General features: G+C 42.2%; 2 protein-coding genes across 5 annotated transcripts in view; both read right to left on the bottom strand.

Annotated features, from left to right (window-relative positions):
- Nucleotides 1-1996: 1996 nt before the first annotated feature.
- Nucleotides 1997-7790, bottom strand: LOC308103580 (nectin-4-like). Its single transcript, XM_080453633.1, has 6 exons — nt 7660-7790; nt 3931-4239; nt 3005-3098; nt 2419-2573; nt 2207-2312; nt 1997-2097 (listed from the first exon to the last, which is right to left on the bottom strand). Exons 2-6 carry the CDS (start codon nt 4160-4162, stop codon nt 2019-2021), a joined length of 666 nt encoding a protein of 221 aa, XP_080309759.1. The 5' UTR covers nt 4163-4239; nt 7660-7790; the 3' UTR covers nt 1997-2018.
- Nucleotides 7791-10995: 3205 nt separating this feature from the next.
- The window catches only part of kdm2aa (lysine (K)-specific demethylase 2Aa), a 38688-nt gene continuing 29817 nt past the window's right edge, over nt 10996-19866 (bottom strand). For 2 of the 4 annotated variants that reach the window (XR_013934724.1, XR_013934726.1), the window contains exons 21-27: nt 18963-19128; nt 17704-17949; nt 17217-17380; nt 14586-14732; nt 13377-13595; nt 12009-12416; nt 10996-11974 (exon numbers count right to left, since the gene is read on the bottom strand). Coding sequence is in view for 1 of the 4 variants with exons in the window: in XM_080453258.1 (XP_080309384.1) it covers nt 12235-12416; nt 13377-13595; nt 14586-14732; nt 17217-17380; nt 17704-17949; nt 18963-19128 (1124 nt within the window). In the remaining 3 variants the exon portion in view is untranslated. Of the gene's footprint in view, nt 12417-13376; nt 13596-14585; nt 14733-17216; nt 17381-17703; nt 17950-18962; nt 19129-19866 lie in introns of all 4 variants that reach the window. The other 2 variants (XR_013934725.1, XM_080453258.1) reach the window with 2 other exon arrangements.

The following is a 19866-nucleotide window of genomic DNA, read 5'->3' on the forward strand; positions in this document are numbered from 1 at the left end:
ATGCATATTTAGCTACCATGACTGAAAAAGCAGTCTTTGTAGATTTAAATCCCCCTAGTGGTGGCTCTTGTTAACCATGTGCCAGTATTGCAGGAGCTTTAAAAAAAATACCTTTAACATTCTATAACTTTAAAGTTTCTGATGTTAAGTTTGTGTTTTTATAGTTTTACCATAGTTGTTAATTAATATTGCAGTGGTAGGTAGTGATAGTTTTTTTCCCCTGTTTGTTTATACAGTTTGTGGAGTGGTTGCATAGCTGTATAACAGCTGAGACTAAGTTCTGACACAGTATGAAAGATGAGACAATGTCATAGAGTACAAACATCCAGCATACAATGCTTACCATTTTGTTGTTTGTACACAACAGTTTTGGAGACATATAAATATTTAACATGTTGGACAACTTAATTCCATCCTCTGTCCTTTCACTACAATCTCTCTGAGGAGTGTTATTTCTTTCTGATAGAGAAAAACGTACTAAAGGTTTTGGATACGGCGTATACTGATGACATCAGGAATCTCCATTTATGCACAAAAAATAAACAAGACTGGCCAAAAATAGGAAATAAACTCTTGGCTAACCTCGGGAAAACAACAAAACATAACTTAAAGAAACTGAAACGCATGCTATTCCCTTCTATCTAAAGACCCTAGCAGCTCTTCCATGGTGTTGTCACATGCAAGGCCCAAGCCGAACGGAACCTCTCCTCACCCAGGAGGTGGGACAAACCAGGCACAATGATAGTAAATTGCATCAATGAACTCATACAGGCAAACCAAGGCCCATGTGTTGATCTACAATTACACTGCTTTCCAAACTTCTTTTCAATAAATACAATTCAATAAATATTTAAGGCACCAAACACATACAATAAAAAATACAAAATAACATTAACAAACACCCCTCCTCCTCTACAGTGCTTGGCCCATTCCGATCAACAGGATTGCCAGCACTGCAGAGGAGAGACAGGTGACTAACAAACATTTAACTTCAGTGTCAATAAATAAACATATTTAAAACTCTTTCAATTAAATTGCTTAAAACAACAAGGATCTTGTCATGAAAGTTGATGAAACAAAGAGATACATTACAATAATACAGTGCTGGGGTGGGGGGTGCTCCTTCTATTCCGACATCTCACTACTCCGACTAGTGGCTTCCGCATGCGGTTAGGGTTAGGTATAGGGTTAGTAACCGTCGGAAAGGCGACATGTCGCAAAGCCGACATGTAACCCTGGGGTGGGGATACCAACGTCTGCTTTCATTTCATTCATATTCATCTGCTTCTGCCCACAACTGTGGCAGGATAATAATAATAATAATAATAATAATAATAATAATAATAATAATAATAATAATAATAATAATAATAATAATAATGTGTGCTACAGGATTAAAAACATAAAAAGAAAGAGAAAACAACAATAATAATAAAACAGTGAAATAAATAACTTCAAATGAAGTCAGCAGGCACAGTAGAAGTTTAAAAAGATAAAACAACTACATCTCTATCTATGCAAATGCCTTGTTAAAAAGGAAGGTTTTTAGGCCCTTGTGTTGATGTAAGGGAATAAGCCATTTGTGCATACACGGTATGTGTGGTCTCAACATGGTCCGTCGCTTACGTCTCTTTGGAAATTCCAGAGGTTTCTAAGAGAAATCAACCAATGATTCAAAAGGTTTTTATGAGCGCAGCCATTATGAAAATGAAACCGTGTCTACAAAGCATCTTTTCTTTTCTTTTAAAACAATAGACTGACAGGAAATGGAGAGACGGGGTGACACACAGCAAAAGGTCGCCGGATCGGGACTCGAAACCGTGACACGCTGTTAGGCCGGATTAAGCCTACGTGCCCAGACGACCGTCCGGGCCAGCATCTTTTCTTTTGAACAAACTGTCAATTACTGTCAAAAACAAACTAATTCCTCACAACTCAATGGGTGAAATAATCAAGCTACATGCAAAAGAAGAAAATGGTTTACATGATTGTGTCTCTCGTTCTTCTTCTTCTTCTGGTTAGTGGTTCTCATCATGTAGATCACTAGAAGGTCTTTTGGGCTGACAGCATGGCCATTGAATCATTGCTTCTTCACTCCTGGTTTAGGAATCAACAGCTTATAAGAAGAATACTTCATGGATATCTTATTAGCATTTGTCTGAATAGCTAAAAAAAAAAAGAAAAAAAAAAATCTACTGATAGTTACCAGGGTGAAGCACTGTGGTTACGGTTGTAGAACCACAAGGCAAGACCAACAGCAACAGCAATGATGCAAAAACTTAACAAAGTCCAACATGCAGTAGTGCTGCCTCCTAAAGAACAGAAAACAGAGGAAAACGACTCAAACTCCTTTAATATTCCATTTGGTATGGGTTGTCTAGTGAACTTTGTCATGTTGATATCACGCATATTTCTCACCTGTGGCATGGTACACATAGAGAGAGGCATGTTGTCGTCCATAAGGGTTAGAAGCCTCACAGACGTAGAGACCTCCCAGGTCAGAGGTGAGGCTGATGAACTGCAGGCTGCCTCCCTCTGCACTGATCCCAGACCTGGGCCATGACTGGTTCATTCTAGAATAGACACACAGCAATGCAACGTTTTGAATTAGAATGTTTGAGAAAATGGACAACAAATAAGTGTTTTGCAGTTACACTTACTGGCCATACAAGATTGTGAAAATATATTTCCAGGGTTCAAATATAGTCTTTTGGACTACTCTCCTAACACTGCTGCATCATTGCGCCTTATTGCCTATGTCCTCAGCCCTTCAGAAGGCTTGTTACATTCCAAAATGACTTTTAGCAGAAATTATTTTGAATGTAACAAGTATTCTGATAGGCTGAGGACATAGGCAATAAGGAAGTATGAATCAGCAGTGTTAGGAGAGTAGAGATAGGCAGATAAACATGACTTAGAATTATATATTTTTTGTCTCTCCTGAAAACCTTGAAAATATGAGTTACGCAATTATGCTATGAGGTTAACGATTCGTTGAAACTACCTGCTCCAGTTGTATGTAGCTTTTGGTTTAGAGTCAGACACACATTCAAACACATCTTTGGATGTTTGATGGATGTTCACTGACAGAGGTGCATCTGCAAGAAAGAAGATGAAATGGACATACAGTAGCAGTGTAGGCAGTAGTTAAGAAGGATGACAATAAACAACCACCTTCTGAACTGGAGATAATGGCATATAATGCTGCAATTGACTTTAAGATTAAAGCTTCTTTTGAATGACCACCCTGAAGCCTGTGATTCCTGCTTGAAGGATTGCTTTGCATTGTCATCATTTAACACCAGGTTAGAGAGTTATCTTAAAGGAGTAGTTCACCCATGAAATAACTTTATTTAAATCGTTTACCTACCCAGTGTTGTCTTTGACTCGCGCAGAGTTTTAGTTTGTAAAACCTTCCTTAACAGTAAATCCAGAATCCAAATATGAAGTAAAAACTTGATGAATGGAATTAATCAGAGAATCAGCTCATATTATCATTTACATTATGTTCTACCGAAGTCCGCTGAGAAACATTCCTGAAATATCACCAAAGAAGAAGAACTTAGATATGAACTTTAAAACACCCGGAAGCTAAAGCGGCTCATGTACAAAAGTGAATAAACTCCGGTTGAACCTTACGGGCAGGCCCATACCACTTCGGTAGAACAGAATCTAAATGATTGATAATGATGAGCGGTGTTTTGGACTTTATGGACAGATTTATCGTGTTGATGTTGTTGGGCGTGGAGTCTCTGATTAATTTCATTCATACAGTTTTTCTTAATTTTTGGATTCTGGATTCACCATTAAGGAATGTTTTACAATCTAAAACTCTGCGTGAGTCAAAGACAACACCGGGTAGGTAAGCGATGGAAATAAAGTAATTTCTTGGGTGAATTATTGCTGTAAAAGGAGTAAAGGTATACCCACGGTGGACCTGAATGATGAAGGGCAGGGTGTCTGCTGTTGCCAGGGCTTGTTGCTTGACCACACACTGGACCAGGAGGTGGTTGATATCTCTGGTCGGTATGCCGACCAGATGGCTAACTGTGGTGGTGGTGCCGTTGGCATGTTGAGTGGAGTTGGTCACTACCCTCAGTGATCCATGAGAAGACCCAGTGTCCCAGGTCACCTCTGCAGGAGGTTTGGCACCAGCAGCCATGCAGCTTGCAAATGTGACCTGATCCTCACCCACAACAGGAACAGGAACTTCACCTTGCAGGCTGGTAACTGGAGGGACTAAGAGAGTTGCACAAACAATTAGCATTTTCTTCAAAACCCCTTTTTTGCTACAACTTTTTTTGCTACAGATTTTGTATTCATAAACATCGGTACACATTATCTCTGGAGTCATGTGTGTTGAACATGTAGCATTCTGCTGTTGTTATTCCATTTCATTTGGCTATGATTGCCTTCCAAACTTGCGGAAGGGGCCCATTTTTACAAAGAAAATAGCAAAAGCAGAGCCAAAAGCGATTTCACTTAGTCCCATCGGGGGCGCTAAAAATACAACAAACCTGTTACGACCCTAATAGGGTCATAACTGTATTTGCTATTATTGTGGGGTGTGCTGTTTTGTCTCTACCTGTCCTCCCCCCATTGGTATGTGTGATTGAGTGGTAATGAGTAACTGATGGGATTGTGTGGGAGTGTGGGATTGGCTCCTGTGGGAATAGACTGTTTCCAGTTGATCAGATGTCTCTCCTCCTGACCAGCCTCTAAACTCCAGCACTCTGTTTTCTGTTCTGTTAGAATGACCATGGGTTAAAGGAGTAGTTCACCCAAAAAAGATCTTATTTTCTATCAATTACACATTCCTGAGCCAATAATTTGATGACCGGGTCATCAGTCAGTAGGAGACTCAGTAGGAGACTCAGACTACCGGAGACTCCGTAGGCCTATGCCATCAAATTATTGATTTAGGAATGTGACAAAAAGTCCATGAAAAAAAAAAATCTACATGAATTCAAGGCTTCATTGGGTGTGTAATTGATAGAAAACTAGAAAAAGTGCTCCTCGGCGCACAGGTCTCCGCAAGGTCAGGTACGTTATTCTGGCCTCTTGGTGGTGCTATAATAGGCCAATGTGAAAAGGGTGCCACTGCATTCATGATTTGAGGCATTTTGTTCCAAAAATGTGTTTTGGTAAATTAGACCTGCTGGTGGCGCTATAACAGGCCAATGTGAAAAAGGGTGGCATTTCTTCCTTGGCCTAGTGGGAATGTGTTTGTGAAATTTCACGGAAATCGTAAGCTGCGTTCATGATTTCAGGCATTTTGTTCAAAACGGACCAATCCCGAAAATTTTGGAAGCAAACCTTAGCCAATGTGGAAGGAATATGGGAAATCGGACAGATCCGTGTTGATCACATGACTATAGAGATACTGTGTGTACGATTTGCATGACGTTTGGATAAAATCTGTAGGAGTAATGTAAAAAAATGGGTTTTGCACAAATCGGCCTCCAGGTGGCACTATAACAGGGCCATGTGAAAAATTTGAGGCAGAGGTTCTGAATTGGCATCCAGGGAGTGTGTGTGCACAGTTTCGAGGCGACCGGGCCAACGGTGCCAGAGATTAGCTGGTAACACACGGACAGGACACACGGACGGACGGACACACGGACGGACGGACGGACGGACGGACGGACGGACGGACGGACGGACGGAGGGTAAAACATACTCTCTCGCAATGCCTTTCGGCCTGGCGGAGACAAATTTTTTTTTGGTGAACTACTCCTTTAAGGTTCTTGACAATGTAATGCCATGGGAGTGTCAGTGTAGGGGTGGGTGACTTCCCTTTTTTTAACCGTTTGTTCTCTGTTTTTGTTAGTTATATTAGGACATCCCTTTTTTTAACCGTTTGCTCTCTGTTTTTGTTAGTTATAGTAGGATTATGTTGCTGTCCGGCAGGAACAAGCTAACTCCATTTTTCAGCTTTTGCATTTTTTTCCATAAATCAGGGCCATTGAACACCCTTTACGTCTGTGTGTTGATTAAAAAAATATTAAACCAATGAAAAGTATTAAAAAGCGCTTCTGACAAAACCATCTAACTCCATTGGAACCTCAAACTTTCTGCTAAACCAGCAAAGTTCACCAAAGGGGGGTGGAGTTAGCTGGTTTAGCTGACTCCAGGCTCCCCCTCCTTTTGACCTCAAACCTCATTGTGAGCTTGGCCTCAAACCTCCCAACTCCACTTTTCTTTTTTTTTGTTGTCATTTCCTGAAAAATTGACATTTTGGCGTTAGCTAGTCTGGGAGGCATTGCGTCGGAGCTTGGACAGCAGGGCCGCGGCCACTGCGTTGTGATTCAAATCAACAGCCAATGAAGAAAAGGGGGCGGGATCCACATGCACTGGGTGTTGCATCTAAATAGGATCGACGGGAAGCAATTTCCCCTTGAGAAATTGCGGCCGCCATTGTTGTGTACCGCTGTTTGCCTCTCGTCGGACTTTTTAGACGAGTTGCACAGCTCTCAGACCGGTAAGAGGCGTGTCCGCTCAGATTCTGAGCGTAAGTTACATCCCGCCCACAAATACCAGGGCTCTGGCCCAGAAGTTCCTCGCCGAGCTGGCGAAAACTTCTGGGAACTCAGATTAGGCATTAGCTGGTTGCTGCCGGACAGCAGAGATATATATATATATACTTATTTTTCATTGTAATTATTTTTTACTTTATGCTAGGTAAGAGTAATATTTACGTTTTGTATTTAGGAGCCATGGTTCACCTGGACACCTGATTTCTTTTTTCTTAAATATAAAAGAAATCCTTGACTTTTGGAATTTTAAATGTGTGTCAACTGGCTGTTTGCGGACTGGAAAGGAGGGAGTCCTTTTTTTTATGTTACAACCAGTGACCCCTATAGGCTGGGCTGTAACAATGTCACTGTTTGTTACATGATGAAACGTGATTTTTATTTAATTTCTCTTCTTTTTTTTAAACCAAATGACGAGGTACACTTTTGCCCAGGGCGACGTTAATCTTATAAATGACAAGTCATGAGGATGCACATGACTGTCAGCAAATCATTTGAATTTCCAGTGTCTTGGCAAATTGAGGAAGGGGAAAAAAACTGTTTTGGCCTAATTGGTATATTCAGATTCCTTATTAAACCCCAAAGCTATCTTTATAGGGGATATATTATAGTAGCTTAGTAGTGTGGAGCATTCCTTATACTGCATCTACAGTATATACTGCATAATGAATACGTATGCTGACTGCACATACTGTAGTTGCATTTAGCTGCTTGTACCTGTATGTGTTGTGACCAACATTATAGTTAGAATCTTGTACGCAATCAAAGATGTTTGCATCTTGAACAAATCAGTTATTGCAAATATACAGTACAATACAAACTATTACAGTATGATTTAAGCAGCAATACACAAGGGGCTGTGGTATATCATGATTATATCATCGGCTAATGGGTGTTGTGCCTTTAAACACCCGTTGCCATGATATAATACCATATCACAGTCATGAGTGTAATGTGTATTATTGTTTTTATAACATGGCTGTCTTGTCAGCAACCCACAATTTTAACCAAATGTTGCAAACTAAACTCTAACATAGGAAGCATGAGTTATCTTCCTACAATGGAGAACTTCAATGTGTTCCAATTTAACAATTTCTTATTAAAAAGAAAAAACAAAGCTATATACCAATAACTGTCAAAGGTATCTCTGTCCTGTAGGATCCACTTGGGAAGAGAGTGAAGATGCAGGTGTAGACTCCTTCATCTAACAGTGTGACATTAGAGAAATAGATAGATCCATTGTTTTCTTGTAAGCTCCCAGTGAACTTGAATCTAATGTCATGATGACCAACAAGCTCCGGCCCATACTCAGGTGAAATGGTGAAGAAGTCCGGGTCATTATGGTTTTGTCTGGTTTTCTTCTTCCAGAAAATCTGAGAGATTTCATCAGTTGCAGGTTTCTCAATCAGTGTGCAGGGAAGGGAGACACCCTGTCCTTGTACTGCTGTTTGTTTTCCTCCAATCACCTTGATACCTGGACACAAAGGATATGTATGTAATGTTGTTATTTATATTATTATGCCTATTATCCCTCAGCTTTTTGATAATTCCTGTGAGATTGTAAATCTTATATTACATATAAAAACATTCACACAAAAAGACTTAATCCCCACACACACTCTGCTTTATTAATCAGCGTTTCATAATCAGCGTTTCAGTCACATAGGGACCTTCATCAGGATAAAAACCCCAGGTGATATAGATCCATTTTTAAACATCACCAAACAGAAGTGATTGGATAATTGAAAAAATATATATATTTTGTATATATTTTTGTTGGCCCTTTAAAGTTGTGTCCAAGATCAGAAAAAAGGCCTTCTATAAGGACGTTAGAGGCATTTTGCGGTAAAAGTGGGGTACCAGGCCATTTTACATAATTCAAGGGTGCTGAATCTGAAAAACTTGGTACCCAAGCTAAATCTTTAGTTTTTAACCTTCTAATTTGCATAACAAAATGGCTGCCAATTTGGAACCATTTCTTCAATAACTCTACAACAAAGCAAGCAAAACTAACACATAAAGTGTAATTATCTCTGAGAATATATATATTCTAATGTAATTAGTGGTACTGCTAAATATAAAAATTAGAGGCCACCATTACAGAAAACGGTTTAGTACTCAAACGGGTCCATACGCATCCCCCTTATTTTATTTTATTTTCTACTTATGTATTTTTGGCATCCATAGGACATCTAAAATACAGATTTAGATGATCCCATGTAAAAATCCAGGGAAAAGTATACATTTGGTCCCTGATGACCACAAATATATTGAAGTCAATGGAGTGACATTCCATACATCCCCATGATAGTTCCTCGCCTCTACGCATGCTTGCCACTGCCTACACCCAAACCCCCCTCTCTGAGTCATGCTGGCTGGCTGCTGGCTGGCTGAGTCATGCCGGCTGGCTGTCCGAGTGCCTCTGAGCCATGCATTTGGGTCCAACCAAAGTAATGCACCCAAACTATGGCACCTCACGGGGATGCCAATCACTGAGCTACATACAGTACAGCGTCAGTACAGTTCCTGCCCTTATAACAGACTTATAACAGACTTTTCACCTATCTCCTTATAACAGACTTATAACAGACTTTTCACCTATCTCCTTATAACAGACTTATAACAGACTTTTCACCTATCTGCTCCGACACCAGTGTTCTCAACTTGTTCCAAAGACATTTTTCAATGTCAATTGATAGAAGACATCCTGAAATAAGGGTATGTTTACACACACACACACACACACACACACACACACACACACACACACACACACACACACACAACTTACCGCGGACTGGATTCACGGCAAAAAAGGTAATAATCGTCACCATGGAGAAGAAAATCCTAAACAAGTTTGGAGATGCCTTTTTTGCCATTTGTCTAGATTAGAAAAGCAGAAATTAAATAAATACATAAATAGACTAAGTAACTAACTAACGTAGAGCGGCTGGTATCAGCAGCAAACTCAGTCTGAGACTACCACCTGTTCTTCTGACATGTGGAAACACCGGTCCAGTGGGCTTCCTCTTATTCACTGGAGAAATATTTTACTATGTCATACCCAGTGAGCCATAGTCGGCTATTAGACCTCCGTCATGTCCGGATAGCCCTGGTCCAGAGAGCATTGTTAGTCACTAAACGCTCTGGACCAGGGCTAGCCCCATTAAGAACCTCTCACTTCACTCGTCTACATGTTTTCCCATTGTAGCCGAACCGGGAGCAGTACTAGCACCGGACGTAGGAGGGTTTTCCGTGTTGAATGGGAAACATGGCCACAGGCTGACTAAATAAGCAATTTAAACGGGTTATTTCGTCCCCGACCTAAAATATGTTGTGCCCAACCGAACCTTAAACATCTGTACGCTTTGGAATCTACCATTCGTTTTTCGATACGATGTGGCAAAAAGGGTAAACAACCGATTCTGGGAGACCTCGGTATAGGACCTCATCTCGGAGCTGTATAGCGGAGTGAGAGGTTCTTAATGGGGCTAGACCAGGGCTAATGTCCCGATAGGGAGTCCTTGAAATCAATCTTGATTACAAGTTTTCTTATTTGGACATGTTTAGACATACCTAGAACAGATAGGCCCAATACTAAAGTATTATCTGTTGTAGGTATGGATATGTATAAACTTTGTAGGCATAGATATTACTTAACCTTACCTAATTTGAAGTCCCCGCTAGAAACACAAGTAGCCTATATTCCTCTACTACGCATACACCTGACACACCACGCAGTTTCTGTTTGCGTTCTACGCCGGGGTGGGAAATGCCTAGCGTGGTAAACCATCCCCTCCAGAGGAAGGGGTTTACCAGGCTAGGAAATGCCAGCCTGCCTGGGCATTGCCACTCTCAAGTTCGGTAACTTGTGATTCAAGTGAGTGAAGGGAAACGCGTCTTTGACTGCGTTATATTGTTATTCACCATGTCCAAGGAAGCTTTTGAAAGGAAAGGAAATAAATTCCGTCCGTTCTCTAGATATCTCATGGGTGGCAAAACTCGCACCAGTGAAATACATTGCAGTGGATGGAGCCGGCTGGAGCAGCTCATGAACAAACAATATTTCTGAATGATTGAGACCATTGTAAAATAATCACTTCTGGAAAATAAAAGAAAACATATCACAGATTCTTTCTGCTGTCTTGTACACTCTACATCATTTTATTTAGGTATCCAAAGAGGAGAGAGAGTAAGATTCTCACTGGCCAGCCATAAACTCTCAGGCGTTAAGACTGATTGAAAGACACTGATTGACAGCTGTCTGCCAATCAATCAGTCAACACCTGTTGACAGCTCACACACATGGATTTATACAAAATGTAGACTGAATAAGATGAACTCACTCTGGTGTCAATAATTACCCCTTTACTCTGCGATATGTTTTATTAGCTAATCGTCTAAATGGTGTTGATTTCCTAATTCAATTAAAAAGCCAATTTGGACAATGGACACAATCAACCACATTTACAATTAATTTATTTTCTTTGAAAAATAAACAATGAACAAATGAACAAAATGGCAAAGTCACAAACTGTGACACTACTGACAAGAACTTTACTGTGTCTGTAACTATGTTCCAGATCAGGGCAACAGAAATGGTCTTCTGTTCAATTCCACACTGTCCAAGTTTAATCACAGACCTGACCTGACTCTGTACCAAAGATGAAAGTGGTAAACATTTTTATAGACATCCAATTCCTGTGGACATTATATCTTTATAGGGAGTGAAGACAAAATACCTGAACTTTCAACAAAGAAAAACAAATTCATTCATATTAATTTTTGTGCAAAACAGAAGAGACTGACGCATGTATCCATGAACATGTATACCTAGCAGATAATGGTCCGTTTGTTGGTAGGCTGGTGGTTATTTCTGCTCTCTCGGTCGACTTGATTCTTAAAATGTAAGGAGACTGAAGTCTGTGCAGTCGACCTGTGTGAATGTAACAGTCAAATGGATTGAGACTTAAGTTTTAAAAGCTGCCCGTCAGTTTAATTCAGAATCTTCTCCCTTGTGTCTCTCCTACAATGTCTCTCTCTCAGCTTTCCTACGGTCTGTCTCTCTTAAGGCCTTTTCACATAGCTCATAGCGCGGCACCGAGAGCCGCGCTACGAGCTTGTAGATCTGCTATTTTTGAAAAATCGTGAAAACGTGTGCAAATCTTTGAATATATACTGTTTTAAAGCAAACATTTTAACTCAAATCTTTGCTTCTGGGGGTCCCTGGAACAAAATATTTTGAGATGGGGTCGAGATGGAATCTCCCTAACCCTAATACGTTTTTTCAGAATACTCTTGGGATTTAGAAGACATTGTAGAATCGGCTTCAGGTCTTAAAGGGTTAAGATGTAATAATGTCTGTCTCTCCGAACACCATCTCTATCTCAGCTTTCCTACTGTCTGTCTCTCCTACATTGTCTGTCTCTCAGCTTTCCTGTCTCTCCTACATTGTCTGTCTCTCAGCTTTCCTACTGTCTCCCCCTCAGCTTTCCAACTGTCTGTCTCTCTCACCTTTTCTGCCATCTGTCTCAGTCTCATACACTGTTTTGTTTTTAAGGAACAAACATACAAGCTGACATCCTGCACCAAAAGTCTCAAATGAACCAAGATTATGGCTCTTCCACACTGTGGCTCTCTTTCCCAAATTGGAGCAGAGTGAAGTGGGACACAGGGACGTTAGTGGTGCCTGTGACCGCCGTCACTCCATCCTCTGGATGAGTTTCTCCTCCGTCATGCAGAAGAGGGCGACGTGCGACAGGTCTGAGATGAAGGCGTCGCAGCCTCGCCTGCTGATGTTCTTGCAGCCTCGCAGGTCCAGGAGAAGCAGAGAGGACAGGCGTTTCAGGTAGGACAGACAGCCGTCCGTCAGATGGTTACAGCCTGGAGGGACAGGGTACCATGTTTAGTTTTAGGCTAGCACTGATCTGAGACTCGCACTGTATGCAACCACTGGAGGGGATTGGAAACATTACATATCAATTAATGTATTTTTAGTAATTTATTATATCATTTATAATAATAAATGTATTAAAGAAAATCAAGTGATCATTGTACATCTAAATCCAAAACACTTCTGGAGTCATTTAAGTTGCTTGATTCAATGTTTAGCTATTTGATCAGACACCCCCCCCCCTCCTATATATCTCTGCTGTCGGGCAGAAACCAGCTAACTCCAAAATGTTCATTTTCAGGAAATGACAAGAACTAAACAAAAAGTGGAGTTAGGAGGTTTTGTTCATCATTGATAAGAACAGCTGAATGGACCTCCAAGCTCACGATGAGGTTGGAGGCTTTGGTGGAGTTAGCTGGTTTAGCAGAAAGTTAACGCTTTTTAATACTTTTTTTTTTTTTACGAACACATAGACATAAAGGGTGTTCAATAGCACTGATTTATGGGGAAAAAATGCAAAAGCATCAAAATGGAGTTAGCTGGTTTCTGCCCGACAGCAACGATAAGCTCATTCAACATAAAACTCCATGTTAGACTCATTGAGAGCACACATCCCTGGTTCTGGTGCCTGATATTGTCCTTAATGAATGGGTAGACCTCCATTAGCCATTTCATTATTATTGTTCATTATTATTCATATGATTCATATCGTCTCTGTCGGGTGGAAACCTCATATGTCCAAAACGGTTACTTTTCAGGAAACGCGCCGCGATTCGAGCTCGTGGATCTGCTACTTTTGAGTGACGCTGTAGTTTATGAAAAAACACAAAAAGCTAAAATATGGAGATAAGAGGTTTCTGCCTGACAGCAACGATATGATTCTTATTCTTATCATCATCATCATCTTTCCGTGTGTGTCAGGACCCAGACAGCGGGCGGCTGTTACCCACCGGCCAGCGTGAGCTCGGTGAGGTTGTTGCGTGTGTGCGTGCCGGTGGCCGCCAGCAGGGCTATGGAGGCGTCCGTCACCTCCTTGCAGTGGGCCAGGTCCAGCCTCTCCAGCTGGGGCATGTGACGCTGCACCAGCCTCAGGGTGGCCTCGCTGACGTCCAGGCCGGACAGACGCAGCGTCAACATGTTCCTCAGCCTGCTGCGGGACGACTCTGAGCCTGGACAGGAGACAGAGAGAAGAGAGATTCAGCATTTTGGTGCAGATCTGATAAGAGGTTTAACTGGTATTGCTTGGTGATGCTGGTAATGGTAATGCTTTTCAATGTCGCCAAATTATAGCCTGACTGAGGCAAGATTTTTGGGTCAGGTGTTGTTCCTGATTTTGGGAGTGTCACAGAACACCAATCATTGAAGTTTTTGACCGATATTTGGTGTCAGTAAGACCCTAAGATCCCAATTTGAAGAACGTAGATTTGATTAAAGTTGCTATTTGAGAAAACTTTACATATAAGCAAACAAATAACTTTTTGTTTTGGTGTACTAGGGTAGATAACATTGTAGTAAGATATCGTTAGAATCTTTCACAAAACTGTGCCAGCTCTGCATTCAAATGGCTATTCCCAGTATCCCTCAACCAATCAGGGGAGCTCTATGGCCTTCAACAACATGATTGACAGGCTGTTGTTCAAATCCATAGAGCTCCCCTGACCCTTTATCTGTTTAGTTGTGTGTGTGAGAGAGTGTGAGTGTGTGTGTCAGAGCATGTGAGCGGAGTGGAGCGACGCGATTTTGACTTGAGCGTGGAGCTGGTTTATAAAAAGGTTGGAGCGCTACTCGGAGCAAGGACCGCCTGCCGCTCCAAGCCGCTCCGGCGGGGGCCGCGCACCGAATGTTTGAGCATGCCTGGTCGCACGGACTCAGACACACAGACATCAAGCAGTGCACAGCGCACGTCCTTGATCAAGATTTCATAAAAATGTCTACTTTTTTTCCCCTTTTCTTTTTTTTTTTTTTACTTTTGAGCGGCCCGGTTTGAGCCGAGCATGGAGCGAGAGGTGCGCAAATCAACGTGAGCGACGGGGAGCGGAGCACGCGGGGGGGGGGGGGGGGGTCAACATGAGCGAATAGCGAGCGTGAAACCAGCCCCCTGGACCGCCGAGCGGCATTTCCACCCGCTCCGCTCACATGCTCTGGTGTGTGTTACTAACCTGGTGGTGTGATGATGTCTTTGATCTGTGTATCTTTGATTCCATCACACCAGCGCAGGTCCAGCAGGCGGAGGCAGGGCAGTGTGGGAGAGACCAGCGCTGACACGGAGAACCAGGACAGACCGGCCACACTCAACTCTCTCAAACCTGGACACACACAGAGACACAACAATTATGTTTAGTAGTTTGCAAAGTGAGCCTATTTCAGTCTGGAACACAGCTACAAGTTTAGACCAATTTGACTTTTGCTAAAAGTACAGATGAGACAAACGGTGGTTCAAACATTTTAATATCCACAAGCTGGCTCTGACACACAGTAGGCCGACCAATGAACCATCAGCAGTTTTTCAGATTAGTGGTTCTAAAAACTTGGAACAGGTGTTATAATCCCTTACTAACTTGCTTACTAATGAGACGCTTTGCTCAAAGGAGGAATGCAGACTGACGGACTGACGGCCTAACGGTCCAGGCGCATACAACATAAGCTAGTAATCCAGCATGACAGCGAGGTTCGACTCCCGTTCCCGACGACCTTTGCTGTATGTCTCCCCCAGTCTCTCTCCCCATTTCCTGTCAGCCTACTGTCCTGTCCAAATAAAGGCATAAAAGCCCCCAAAACTATCTTAAAAAAAAAAAAAAAAAAAAGGAGGAGGAGTGCAGGAAACCGGAAGGGCAGGAAGGGGACAGAGTATCAACTACTGATTCACAAGTCTCGGACTAACCATGATGACTGGAATAATTCCAAAGAATTGGTTCTGAGAACGAGTGATCCAGAACGCTCTCTTCTGTGTCACCTATTCTCCAGTAAGTCTATTTGAAGTCCATCAAATAGACAAAACAAAAACCATTGGCAATAGACTGATCACACGCAACATGAAATGTGTCTTTCACCCTCATAACTCTAAAAGTGTACAAATGGAACCAAATGGACCCGTTCCATTTGTACACTCTCCGAGTTACAGACATTTAAGGGTCCATTTGGAACACCCTCAAGGATTCCTGAGGGTCCCTGGACCCCAATTTGAGAAACACTGCTCTAAAACTGATCAACGGTCCACTTGCACAAGACTCTTCTCTCTGACTCCCAATAAACTTCCCTTCAGTCAGAACTGCAGACTCACTTGCTATTCCCCAGCACATTCTGAAAACTCACCTCTTCAGACTCCACCTCACCCCCTAGCACTCCTCTCTTCTTCTATCACTTCTTGTATTTTATTACATTTTTTAATAGATGCTAGTTATGGTATGCAGATGTATGTTGGTTACATGTTCACATATTTAAACAGACATACCGTATACGTACTGTTTGCTTGTCCACAAAGGCTAAGAATGTTATTTAGATAGAATGTTGTTTAGACAGATGCTAGGTTTGATGTTTACCTGGTATCCAAATTACTTTCTTTGCACAATATTTACGTGATAATATACTAGAAATGCCCCGATCCGATTAACAGATCGGATATCGGCGCAATATCAGCTAAAAAATTGCGATCGGATCGCAGCTAAAATGACCGATCAAACGCTCTGATCAAAACACTCCATTCCAGTACTCCACTTCAGCAGTTCTATCCAGCACTTCGAACCAGCACGTTGACTATGATTCTGGAGAGGTTATGTTCTTCGTTTGAGTAATATCACTTGATCAATCCTTTTTTAACATTTAGTTTTAACATAACATCAGTAATAAAAAGTAAACGCGGAGCGTGGACCGCGGTCGTGGCCACGCGCCACATGTTGTACGGGCTGACACAAAGTCTGTGCAAGCAACACAGAAGTGCGCAGCGCGTACGGATCAAGACTTCATTCGAATTCTCCATCACAGTCATCCACACAAATATGTTTATAAATACCTTGTGACTGTTAAGTTATATCACCAGCCGATCAAACACTACGATTTGAAACGCAAGTGACAGATTTTGGCTGAATTAACAACACTCGCTTTTGCGATGCGAGCCTCTCTCTCGCAGTGGTGTAAAGTAACCAAGTACATTTACTCAAGTACTGCACTTAACTCATTGAGTGCCCGAATTATTTCTGGCTATTTCTGGTCAGTGCGATTCTTTTTATTTTTTTTATTTAAGTAAATAAAAAGTGCTTAGGAAGCGAGATACAGCCTTTTTCAGTTATAAGTTAAACAAGGAGTGGATGGAGCTGCAAATCTTCAGATAATGATATCTTGGGTTCTGAACAAAAAAAAATATATATATTTATTTTATTTTTTCAAAAACACGTGAAACACGTGATTGGCATGTTGCACCATAGCGGTAAAACACGTGAAACGCGTGAATGCCACTCAATGAGTTAAGTACAACATGAGATAGACAGTATAGAGACTATTATGTGCCGTATTGGATTGGTATTGATCGGAATCGGATCGCAAAAATCTTGATCGCAGCACCTCTATAATATACCCTGTCGTTTATTGACTAGGAATCATGGCAATTCAATGTTTAAGTCACTCTGGATCTGCTAAATGCCTAAATTGCACAATGTATATCTTGGCTCTTGCAGGGTGTGTGTGTGTGTGTGTGTGTGTGTGTGTGTGTGTGTGTGTGTGTGTGTGTGTGTGTGTGTGTGTGTGTGTGTGTGTGTGTGTGTGTGTGTGTGTGTGTGTGTGTGTTGGTTCACTACCTGGCAGTCTGGTGAGCAGACAGTTGAGCTGTTTCTTGGCCAGGGGAGTCCAGGACAGATCCATGGAGGTGGGCTGACGTTTGATGAGCCCAGCCAGGGCGGGGTTAGTGAGAGGACTGCACCTGCTGACATCCACACGACTCCACAGCCGCTTATCAAAGCTCCTGGATGGACAGACAGACAGACACAAAAAAACATTGTTAGGAAGTGGGATAATAATATGCTTACCTATGTCTGGTCTTGAATGATCGGTTTCTAAATCGTCCATTTTCAAGTACTGAACTTTTCATCTTCATAATCTCTCTACTCACGCAGACAGAGAGAGAGAGAGGGAGAGAGGGAGAGAGAGAGAGAGAGAGAGGGGGAGAGGGACAGGGAGTCAGACTATCAAGATGAAGATGACTTAGAAATGCAATGTGAACATATCTTTGAAGGATGTCTAGTTTTTTGTATAAATGGAGATGCGATGGAACATAAGACAACGTACCATTTGTACCAGGCCTTGCAGACGGTCATGCAGGCCAGCAGATCAGCTCTGTTCAGGTACCTGAACACAGACACCCACACCTCCTTCTCGCCTCCTCTCTCGCTGCCCACGTCCTTGAAGGAGGTCAGGGACATGAGGGAGGGAGGGGAGATGGAGGAGGAGGCGTGAGGAGCGGGGGAGTCCTCCGAGGAAGAAGAGGCTGAACGATCCTTGGCTGCCCGGTGAGGGTTGCCCCGCAGGCGTGGCCTGGTGGACAGAACGGCTCATTTAGATGCAAACACACAGACGTCTACAAAAACAGATTGTGGACATATCTGGTCACAATCGAGGGAGAGGAGCGGGATCAAATCATTCCCACATTCCAAAATTGGATTACAGTTGTGTCCAGCTCTTACTTACAAACTTTGCTAACTGTACCGATGTCAAACGACGAAGCAATTAACCCATTAAGACCGGGGACGCATCTGTGTCATTTTAAGATTTCTTTGGCTATTCAAAAATAGCAGATATACAAGCTCATAGCGCGGCACCGAGTGCCGCGCTACGAGCTTGTAGATCTGCTATTTTTGTAAAATCGAGAAAATTTGTGCAAATCTTTGAATATATATATATTTTTTAAAGCGTTAGGATTTAGAAAACATATTTTTAATCGGCCTCAGGTCTTAATGGGTTAACAAAACTTAGAACATTTTGGACTTGCTCTCCAAAATAAATTATGTTGGATTTGGTCTTATACAATGCAGGAGAAGGCCGCTGCTTTCGAATGAGGCCTTCTGTTGTTTTTATGGTCCAAGGTATTCTGTCAGATACGCATGTCAAACGAGTCGGATATTTACACCTCCTAACTTTTATTACAATCTGACCACCCATCTCCTTCTCTTAACCCATTAAGACCTGAGGCTGATTCTACAAATGTCTTTTCAGAAAAATGTATGTTGCTACGTACCATCAGTGGTGCTCAAAACAAAAAGGACCCCCAACATTATATGTATTTGGCCGCTGCGCTGACCCCCCATCTCAAGGGACCCCCAGAAGCAAAGATTAGAGTTAAAAATTAAAAAGAAAGCACGCATATGCACACATTTTCCAAAAATAGCAGATCTACAAGCTTGTGACGCGCTATGAGCTTGCTATTTTTAAATAACCAAAGTATAAAATAATGGTTAAAAGTGGTTACAATCTAAAATAACACAGATGCTTTCCCGGTGTTAATGGGTTAAAATAAAAGTAATATAAATAAAAAATAAAAGCACTCGTACCTGCCGGGTCCCCTGGTCGTTCCGCTGTCTGGGGTTCCCTCGCTCTTCATTCGGGAGGATCTGGTGAGAGCAGACTTGCGCTGGACAAAGGCCTGCGGTCCGCCCTGCAGCGCTACGGTGGACGCTCTGGGGCCCACGGCCGCTTCCAGCTTAGGCACGATGGAGCCTGGAGGGGGAGGGGAGAAGGCCGTGTGCCGTTTTAGGTGCAATCGTTGTCAACGTATATTTAACCCATTAACTGATTCACTGCCAATCACGTAGATCTACGCGAACCTATTTAAAGCCGCCACGTGCCAATCGCGTAGATCTACGTGAACTAAAAAAAAAAAAAATTACCCAAAGACCAAGGAGATATGATTTTTCGAAGATCTAGACTCCTATCCACTTCCTTGTTAACTTAAAACTTAAAAATTCTGTATCTCGGCTCCTGAGTACTTTTTTTTTTTTCAATGAAAAATCTCTGGCACTGGCTAAAAAAATATGAAAATACCTCTGGCAGTTAATGGGTTAAGACCTGCGGCCGATTCTACAAATGCCTTCTAAAATCAGTAGTTCTCAAACTTGTAGTGCCAGGGACCCCCAGAAGAGAAGGTTTTATGTAAAAAAAAAATCGCAGATGTACAAGCTCGCAGCGCGGCACAAGTGACGCGCTGTGAGCTTGTATGTCTGCCATTTTCTTTTGAGAACCACGGCTTCAGGGGGCGGAGCGTCAGGGGAAGCTGGAGGTAAGGCCCGGGGGCTCCAGGGGCCAGGACCTCCAGTGGTCAGGTCACGATCACACAGACCTTTACTTGGTCGCACTTTGCGGGCCCTTCCTCTCGGCATGTGGAGCAGCAGGCAGCGGGCCCATTTAAAGCATCATCATCATTTACCCCCTAAACTATCAGTAGGTGGAGGGCCTATG

This window comes from Gymnoscopelus braueri (genome assembly GCF_963280865.1).
Source record: "Gymnoscopelus braueri genome assembly, chromosome: 2".
Lineage (NCBI taxonomy): Eukaryota > Metazoa > Chordata > Actinopteri > Myctophiformes > Myctophidae > Gymnoscopelus > Gymnoscopelus braueri.

Bases quoted from the DNA above. Each gene is read 5' to 3' on its own strand.
- LOC308103580 (XM_080453633.1), bottom strand. From the start codon at position 4,162: ATGGCTGCTGGTGCCAAACCTCCTGCAGAGGTGACCTGGGACACTGGG. The intron at 3,099-3,930 runs GTGGGTATACCT...TCTTTCTTGCAG, and splicing joins CTTCATCATTCAGGTCCACC to ATGCACCTCTGTCAGTGAAC. The intron at 2,313-2,418 runs GTGAGAAATATG...TCTGTTCTTTAG, and splicing joins CTATGTGTACCATGCCACAG to GAGGCAGCACTACTGCATGT.